General features: G+C 36.0%; 2 protein-coding genes across 2 annotated transcripts; both read right to left on the bottom strand.

Annotated features, from left to right (window-relative positions):
• Positions 1 to 1,875: 1,875 nt before the first annotated feature.
• On the bottom strand, positions 1,876 to 4,558 carry LOC145593922 (putative disease resistance protein RGA1). The gene is made up of 3 exons (XM_081650281.1): positions 3,376 to 4,558; positions 2,933 to 3,341; positions 1,876 to 2,890 (listed from the first exon to the last, which is right to left on the bottom strand). The coding sequence occupies exons 1-3, from the start codon at positions 4,556 to 4,558 to the stop codon at positions 1,876 to 1,878; spliced, it is 2,607 nt and encodes an 868-aa protein (XP_081506407.1).
• Positions 4,559 to 6,985: 2,427 nt separating this feature from the next.
• Positions 6,986 to 8,476, bottom strand: LOC145593921 (F-box/FBD/LRR-repeat protein At1g16930-like). The gene has a single exon (XM_081650280.1). It carries the CDS (start codon positions 8,474 to 8,476, stop codon positions 6,986 to 6,988), a length of 1,491 nt encoding a protein of 496 aa, XP_081506406.1.
• Positions 8,477 to 10,111: the final 1,635 nt, after the last annotated feature.

Below are 10,111 nucleotides of genomic sequence, written 5' to 3'. Positions count from 1 at the left end.
ATTGATGCAGATGGCCTGGCATCAATAAGGAGCATCGAAACAGTCACCATATTCATTTTTGTACAGCAATCCTACATTGCATCTCCGAAGGATATCTTATTCCTTGCAAAGTCTGGTAAAAGCTTGCTCCCTTGGCTTGATTAAGTTTTTCCCATTTGGCATTTCCTCCTCAATAACTTGCAGCTTATTGAACCCCTAAATCTTCAATATCCCTGAAAGCATCGAGCAATAACAAATTATGACATATCAAGGAGCGGAAGTGGCTAAATGCACACAGCACTTATTATTGAGCTCCGAAGCTATACTCATGCAATCATGCTTCAAAAATAATCAGTTTTTTAAAAGTTCTTGGTAGGATCGTTGATATATTCTGTATACATTATCACAGAACGAACACACAAGATTTTCGATACTCTATGCTTGAGATCTGACTTAAGAGTGGCACAAGGGTTACATGTACAGCAAATCTTAATATCTCACTCAGATAATAAACAGCTTAGTAACCCAAAATACAGATTCATATAATCCAGCTTATCAAAGGAAGTAGGCATAATAATTCAAGTCTGAAATTTTAGAAGCCTATAGTTTTCAGGATCACCTTTGTGAGGTTAGCATGGATTAGTTCCTCTGATTTGAGACTATCATTCAACCGTACAATTCTGTTGCTTATCAGTATATGGGAAGAGCTGCAATAAACAATAGCAGTTAATGATGTCAAACGACAAATTGAGTAGGATGAGAAATTGAGAATGTAATTCAGTTAAACTTACAGCAGCATGGAATTGTTCATCAGAAAATCATTGTTCTGGTAGGCATCAGTCGCATTGAGTCAACAGAAAAACGAAGAAGTAGACTTTATTTGATTCTCACTTGTCACAATAGGCTATAACGCCTAAAAGCTGCCCAAATGTGAAGGTATGATTAGTGTTGATCCTAAACCAAGAACAAACTGTAGAAAATGCATCACCTACAAAGCAAGTCTGCAAATTGTTTCCTTCCTTCTCTTCAGTTTATGTCCTTTCAATTTCATTCAACAATATAATCTAAACTTAATATCGAATGTGCTCATAAATTCAACTTACATACATTTTATGTTTCACATTGTAGTAAAAAAAGTCACACATACCTTGATCGAAGGAAGTTAATTATTCACACACCAAAAAATGCCAAAGTTTAATATCCCATATTTAAATTTCACAATAAGCACTCAATTAACATAAAATTATATAAAGATAAAATGCAGGTTTCAAAAACTGACAATATAACATTAGGAATATGTTGGAGAAGGTGGCAATCTTGACCATTCGGCTTCTGATATCTTTCTTTCAGATCTAGACAAATGCTTATACAAAGCTTCTGTAAAGAGGTAAGGCCTAATAATGATAGTTGAAGTTACACCATTTTTGGACAATCAACAATCTTCAGCAAACGCAGCAAGGAGAGGTTGCTCATCTCTTCTGGGAGTTGTTTCAAGGTGTTGAAATGACTGATCTCAAGTTTCTGAAGCATGGTGAAGCAAGCAATACTTTGAGAGAGCTCTTCTTCCAAGTCACTATCACCGCCCTCAATTATCAGTGTGTCAAGGACAGATATATTTCCCATTGATATGTTTTTCAAGCTTTTGCACTGATAAATTTGGAGATGCCTAATGGGATTTAACGACTCTATCATCAAACTTGTCAGTTAGTTGCAACGGCCTATTTGTATACTCAGTAGATTAGTGAACCTACTACTGATTGACAGAGAAGTAGGTCCATCTTCAATTGTAGAAATATACAACTCTTTTAATGAAGTAAAAAGAGTTGTCGAAGAAGAAGATGCTTCCTCATCATCAACTGATGTCAGATTGGATTCAAACACCTTCCAATTGATTACTTAAGCCCTTAATGACTCCAGCTTTGGCGCTAGAGGCATTGACATCAACTTGGAGAAGTGATCAACGTTCATTTTCAAAAGACGAGGAAACAACAACTGCCTTGGCTCACCATCATCATCACCCTTTGATGGTCTTGTCCACCCCTTTAAAGACATCAAACCCAATAATTGCAAGTCTTCTAAAGATGGGTAGTAGACATCACCAACCGAAATGTCATCTTCATCTTCTACATACTCCAAGCTATCAATAGAAGAAAGATAAAGTTCTTTGAGATGAGGCAGCTGACTCATGTGAGGGAGAACTCTGCAATTACTGCAATACTCAATACGAATGAAAACAAGCTTAGTTAACTCATCTAACCATCTACGTGGCATCTCAACTCCTTTGTACTGCTGAACAAAAATGTTTGTAAGATTTGGAGGCAGTTGCAAGGACAGTAACATTCTATCCATTACACCGAAATCTGCAGGAGTAACTTCCATGGATCCAAACATTAATTTAAGATGTACCAAATGCTGATTGTCCTTCAAATTTGCCCTCTGTGCTTCCACAACAGCATCACTCCGCCACTTGTTGAATTCAATATCTACATATCCAGTAATATTCAAGGGTGGCAATGAATCTAAACCATTGTTTTTCACAACTATAAATACATCTAACCCTTTCAAAGCTGTCATATTCGCGAATCCTGTTGGCAAATCTCTTAAACCGCTAAAAAGAATTTCCAGGTGCCTTAGGCTGTCTAATTTACAAAAATTTCTAGGCAACTCTCTAAGATTAAAGCATCTCAAAAGATTCAGTGTTTGCAGGTTCTGTAATCTTGTTATATTATCAGGAAGACATTTAATAAGATCATTTCTTGCAAGATTAAGGTATCTCAGGTGTCTTATTTTCCCTATAGAATTTAGAACCACAGAGATCTTCTTACCCTCTAAGTCTAAGGCACGCAAAGACTGAAATTTCGAAATCATCATTTCAAGAGATGATGATTTGATAGCAATATTAACATTGAATCTTAACAGTATCAATTATCGTATTCTCCTAGCAGCAAGCAACGATTCTGGAGCTTCCCATCCACCATCTTCTGGCTTTTCGAATTTAGCACTCACATGTATAAGTTCATCAGTTGAAGATATCTGGTCTAAAGGCTCAACCAATTGTTTCATCTCTTCACTAGCTATATCTTGAGCCAAGTCCTGCACTAAATCGTGCATTTTGCATTTTAAATTCCCTTCAGCATCTTCTTTAGGACCTTGAAATAAGCTCCTCCCCAACAATTTCATAAAATATTTCTCTCCAATACTTGTGCTTGATTGATCAAAATATCCTTGCGCCATCCAGAGTTTTACCAAATGATTCTTACTATATTCATAGACCTTTGGGAACAATGAGCAGTAAGCAAAGCACTGCTTTAATGCCGGTGGCAAGTAGTCATAACTCAACTTCAACACTTGCATGATATCATCTTCATTCCTTTCCCTCTGCCTTTGAGTCTTCCTTCCCCTTTGCCTTTGAGAGTCGAGCATCTCTAATTTGTCGCCACTCTTCCTCACTAATATCAGGGAGAAGGCTTCCAACAACCTTGATAGCAAGGGGAACATTTCCACAGCTATCAACGATCTCCTTCCCTAACAGAGTCAAATAAGAATTACTACTCTCTTCAAGATTCCAGGACTCTTCTTCAGTTAGAGGTCCCAGATTGTGGGCTTCTGTTGTCCCAACAGCTTTTGCAACATCAGCAGAGCGTGTTGTTACAATAACTCTACTTCCAGTTGCACCACATTTAAGCAAACTTAGAAGATCCAACCATCTATTCCGACTTTCATCCCATACATCATCTAAGACAAGAAGATACTTCTTATCTTTTATCGATTCTAGGATGCATGATTCAATCGCGCTAAATAAGAGTCTATCAAAATCCTCTTTACCGGTGAAGCATTGGTAAACTCTCCTAATTACAGTGTTTTGATCACCTACCTCAGGTACACAGACCCATTTAGTAAGATCAAAATGGTTCTGAACAACCTCATCATTAAAAACCAGTTGAGCAAGAGTAGTTTTTCCAAGACCTCCAAACCCCACAATTAGAATTACAGTAATCCTTTTCCCATCAAATTTAGGATCAAAAAGCATTTCAGTAATTATTATTTTGTCATTTACCCTACCAGTGTCATATACTTTCACATGAGAGCCTGATTCTCTATTCCTCATGAAGCGAGCCCTTAGTGATTGTGGTTCACTTCTATGATCACGATAAGCATTCAAGTTTAAGCCAGCAATATCTGAATTGATATCATCAAGTTGTTGTCGAATAGACTTGATTTCTCTAGATATTTTCCAGTTAAAACAAAGAGTGCCTGAGCTCGAGAAGGGAATACAAACCTGCTTGTTCATTTTCACCTGTTTCTCCCGGTCAACAGTGAGGACAAGATCAAACAAGTCATCAACTTGGTAAAGCACCATCCTCAGCCTCCGAAGCCACTCTTTGATGGCATAATCTCTGCCTGGCTCTTCATGGTTCCTCTCAGCATCACGAACTCGAGCTTGGATCAACTTGATGGTGTTCTCCAGCTTCTTCAAATCGTCTCGTGCACCCCACCAGGATGCAGCCTCTTTTATGGCTGCTTTACCCAAGGCTTCCAACACTGTTCCGGCTAAGTTGAAAGAAACTCCCTCTGCCATTTCAATCCCTTTTCTCTCTGTCTCTGTGAGGAGTTGTAAATGTTGATGATGGCCAAATTATGGACTTTGCTATATTGTGTATAAAATAATATGTGAATGTTCACTGGTTAGAGCCGTGTGAAACCAAGAAGGCTATTTATTTACAAAGTATTATTAATTTGAACTAGTCTTTGGGTCTGAGCTACACACCTGATTAGATTATTGCATGAGCTATTTTTGTGCATTAATGTCATGATCAATACCTCCTATTAGTTCATTTATATACTGTTCAAGCTTAGAATATTTGATTATTGAGATCACAGTGCAACTTTTCAAATGAGAACTTTCAAACTACCAAACTATTAGACCATTTATTCTGAAAGATGCAATTCAAAGGAAGATAAACAATTATACGACAATAATAGATGTTATTTCGTTGAACTTAAGAGTAATGCGTGAACAAAATGATCCGGTTGTGACTATAAATAGTGTGATTAGTGTCATATAATGCTTACCAAGGTAGACAAAATTATCCACTTTAGGCTATAAATAGTGTGATTATTAAGTGTCAATTTCTTTTGTTATTTTCATCATTCTTTTCTTTGTCAAATTGGGGTGGTAGAGTTTAAGGGGTCGATGCACCTTCTCTTGTCATGGTAGGCTCTTCATGTCAATATATTCCATCATGGATCTTGAAATTGTCAAAATTCTTGTTGAAGACAATGAAGAGTTATTTGGTTTCCATCAAGCTTTTGGTCTATATTTTCTTGTCACTTGATTTTCTCTTGAAAAATTGTACTTTTCTTTTATTCTTTTTTTTTTCATACTTTTATTTTCAAAAAAAAATTGGTTCTGGATGTTGGTCTGTTCCAAGAGATCTTTATGTTTGTAACTTTGTATACCTTAAAACCTTTGCTTAAAATCTCTTTGGTGTGAATATTAAAACCACAGGACTTGAAGGAGTCCACCCTTTTTTTCTCTTATTATTTTAACTTTTAGGTAGCAAAATCTAACAAGTTAGACAAAGGGTAACAAACCACCAACTACATACAAGTACATATATATATGATATCAACATGAGAGGAGAAAGGTTACAAATATTACCGGAAAACAGGAGCCAGAGGTTATGCCCAACTTTGTTTCCTGACAAGCTAGAGCTCGTATTCATCACGATCAAGCCATCTGAATAAAAGCTTTATGAATACAAACCAGATTTAAGCACAAGAACAATTCCAACAACAGCCTGTGATTAGCATCACTGTGTAGGCTTTTCCAACCTTCTAGGAAGGGTTGAAAAGCTCACCAATCATATGCTCAGGCCAAACCAATTCAGATACCCGAAAATAATACAAATGTTAGCAGGGTGTTATCAGGGACTTATTGTTCCAGTTAGCATTAAGTTGCGGTATTTCAACAGCAAAAAAGCAGAGCAGGCCTTAATTAGGTATCACAATTCACAATAGGCTATAAGCTGTCCAAATGTGAAGATACAATCAGAAAGTGTTGATCCTCCTTAACCAAGAACAAACAGTAGAAAATGCATCACTTTTTAAGCAAGCCTAAAATTTGTTTCCTTCCTTCTCATCAGTTTATGTCCTTTCAATTTTTAAACTTACACACAAATATAGTTTCATAATATTGTAATAAGAAAAAATGTTGATACCTTAAGTAATTATCGCTGCTGTATTTCAGTTATGTCAGTTGATAAATTGGTGGTATAAAAAAGTGAGACATGTTACTTAAAAGTAAGATATGATCTATGACAAAAGTAGAGCTGATCAGCTGAAGTACAAGTGCAGGTCAAGCCAGCATTACCCTTTTTCCTGTTTTCTGGATTATATAACTTATATACACTGAAACAATGGTATAAAAATTCATACATCGCATGCAAATCTGTATTCATATTAGTAATGTGGTAATGCCATAGTAAAAGTAAATGGTGCAAACAATAAGAACCATAAGGAGTGATAACTTAGCAAGTAGCGAATAGAAACCTGATTGTGATTGATGAGAAAGATGTCCCCTATAAACAGAAAAGAGCTAAAATAACTTCTCATAGGTAGGTAATGTAGAAAGAACACTAACAATGCACAAAACATTTCTCACAAATGGTGTAGAAAGTACATTAGCAATGCATTTAAAACTCAATTCTCATTGCATTTGAAATTTAGACGTGTAAATAAACTTCAATTATCAGGTATTTTCGAATAAACTAATGAGAATTAGAATGACAGTTTAAAGCCAGTAAACAAATTTGAAAATAGAAAAAGGAAAACCAAAGAGTTGACAATAACCATTCTACTCGTACTTAATCTAGTTAAAGTACACAAAAGCAAGTTAAACATAAAGACTCATAGACAGCAGGAATTGCTATCTGCTGATCACATTCATCAGTTTAAGATAAGTACTAAATTTCTTTACATTACCAAAGAAATTAGGACTTGTCTTCTATTCATTGAATGGTACGGTTGATGTCGGACTTTTGGTCTGACTGTTGATGGTTACAATGAATCCGTTTTGAGACCTATCACGCAATGCATGGATGTAAGTACCAACAAACTCAATGTCACTGAGCAGAGAACTCTTTGGAGCAGCTAAGAGTGTGTTATATATCTGGTATTCCCACCATAGTATGTCTTTATTCTGGCCTACAAAATAGGATACGTTACTAGAACGACGACCAATCGCAAAAGCATAATCACCAGATGATACATGAAGCCGCTCCAAAACATTTGCCTTGCTAAGAATGTATTCCAACATCTTTATATTATTGGCATTCGCTTTCATTTTCAATAATTCAAGCCTCTTGAGCTTACTAAACAAACACACTGGAAGAATATTTTGGACATCTAAATTGGAATCGACACTAGGCCAAGTCCATTTAAGATGGGTTAGATCATAGAATATCGAACCAACATCAACCTTCAAGTAATTAACAGCCTTGAAGAAATTCATAAAACTCAAGCTAAGAGACTTGACACCAGAAATCCTTCGAATAAGCGGTAGTACTTTGCTAAATTCATTATTAGTAAAAGGTCCATTAACATGAACATTAAGTTCTGCCTTAATCAGTTTAGTTGGATATTGGACAAAGCTATAACACCCAACACAACCAGTTAGTGCAAGGTGTTCAAGCATAGGCGTATCAATCGCAAACTTGACCTCGTTGTTCGAGTAATCAATGATCAAGGACTTCAACATGGGAGATGATATATTCACACTCACTACTCCATCATTGTAAAATTTCAATCCTAAAGACAGAACTTCCAAAAGTGGGCAAGAACTAATCAATGCCCATAATTTCTGTAAGTCGTCCCAAATAATATTATCCAACTGAAGCTTCTTCAGATTAGGAAGATTAACAATCCCCTTTACAACACTAGGCAATTTACATTGAAGGAATCCAACCAATTGAAGGTGAACAAGTGATCGAATTTCAAAGATAGTAATAGGGAGAGTGGGCAGCGGCGTACGCGAAGGGGGTTTGCGAATAACCTTGATTGCAGCCACGTTACGTTTGGAAATTAAACGAACCCATGATTTGAATTTAGCTTGGGAAATCTTGGAATTATAATTAGGAATGCGAATGGTAAAGGTTTGGATATGTGGGGAGGTGATTCGGCGGAGGATATGATCAACGGTATCGATGAATATTTGCTTTCGATTTGGGGGATATCCATTGGAAGGCCGCCGTGAATGGTTCCATGGAGGATTATCGGCGTCGAAGGAGAGGTGGGGGAGTTGAGTCCAGAGGTGGTGCCACCGGTGGGATAAGACGGAGGTTGCGGCGGCGTATTTGAGTGGGAGAAGAGACAGGATTTCGAGTAGAAGGGCGTCTGGGAGTGAGCTTAATCTGGCATCTTCACCATTGATGTTGGAATTCTCAGAGGAATTGTTAACCTTTGGTTGTAATTTTCTCCTCTTGTGAGTTTCAGCCATCTTTGGGATTTGGGAGTGGTTTGATTTTGATTTCTGTGGGTAAAAAGTTAGGGTTGGTTTTAAATAACCAAGGTATCTAACAATCTTACCTAGTACGCTTATAAGTTAGGCATTGCGTATTTGCTAGATACGGTAATACTCTCTTTGAATTAAGATTGAGGCTAGGGTTTCGGAGATAGGAAGGAGGAGAGAGGAGTGTATTTTTTTTTTTTTTTTGAAATGTGTTTTCTCTCTATTTCTATATAATACTTCCTCCGTTCGTTTCCTTTAGTTGATACGTTTCTTTAGTCACGTTTGCCAATGCACTTATTCAATCATTAGTTACTTTAATTATCGATAAGCAAAAAATATGAAAAGTTAATACTCCCTCCGTCCCTAAATTACATTCCTCCTTTCTATTTATGGTAAGTTTTTTTAGTAAATCAACTCTCTTTTCTGTTTTATATTTAATGCTTTCTCACTCATCCTTACCTAATCTCACTCATAATCCTTGTGCCAAATTACAATGAATATGATTGGTTAAATTTTTTTAATTAGGAGCATGTGATTGGTCCTCTTTTTTTGCAAAGGATTGATGACTTGTCATGAGCAATAACTAATTAATATTTGTACTTCCCATTGCATTATCAAATTATTGTTATTTGTTTTATTCTTCCCTCCTTAATTCCCGTGTAAATTTCCAAAGAAGAATGTAATTTAGGGACGGAGGGAGTATTTTGAAAGTATATAACGTGACGAATCTAACAAGATCCACATGACTATATTTCTCATTACGTATAGAGCAGAAAATACGGTCAAAGGAAGGTGGATGAATAGTGCTAAAGTCAAAACGTGTCAACTAAAAAGAAACGGAGGTAGTAATTTCATATGGAATCAATTATATAAAAAAAAAAAAAGAAAAATATTTGGAATCTAATATTGAATAAGGCAATTCATAATTATTTTTACCTTATTTAATTTTTTTTTTATTATTTTTAATTTAGAAAGTATAAACCATAATTGCATAATTCAATGGAAGGACTTCCTTATTTAGAGTCATATCATCGATCAACAATCAATTAATTTAACCGGTCATAATTAAATCAAGGATTGTGCTTCATTGTCAGATCTAGTTTCTCATCATCATAGTTTCTTAAAAGAGGATTTCTACCTGGTTACGGTCCAGACTAAACTCTGTACAACCCTAATGATAATGATGAGGATGAACAACCACATATTGAGATTTCTGTAGATAAGCTACTTGTAATTGTGCCTCCATAATCTTACATCCAACACTTTAATCGAATTTTAAGTTTGACTGCTCAAAATTAGAAGGGGTCCAACATTACATTTGCACTTGGCAAGTATACTAATAATGCACAAGTGGTAAATGCTGAATTTGTGAAGATTGGTGTGAAAACTGAGGATTGCCCTTCTGATGGGTTGCCTGAATTTGCCGTTAACTTAGTTACAGAGACCTTAACCATTCTACTCGTACTTAACTTAATTACAGAGACCTTACAATACACCAAAGCAAGTTAGACATACAGGTTTAAAGACAACAAAAATTGCTATCAGCTGATACATTCATCAGTTTAAAAAACAAAGAGAATTTCCTTGCATTGCCAAAGGCAAAAAAAAAAAAAGCTCAACTTA

The sequence above is a fragment of the Chenopodium album genome, chromosome 19 (genome assembly GCF_948465745.1).
Source record: "Chenopodium album chromosome 19, dcCheAlbu1.1, whole genome shotgun sequence".
Classification (NCBI taxonomy): domain Eukaryota; kingdom Viridiplantae; phylum Streptophyta; class Magnoliopsida; order Caryophyllales; family Amaranthaceae; genus Chenopodium; species Chenopodium album.
This window is presented reverse-complemented; position numbering and strand designations above follow the sequence as displayed.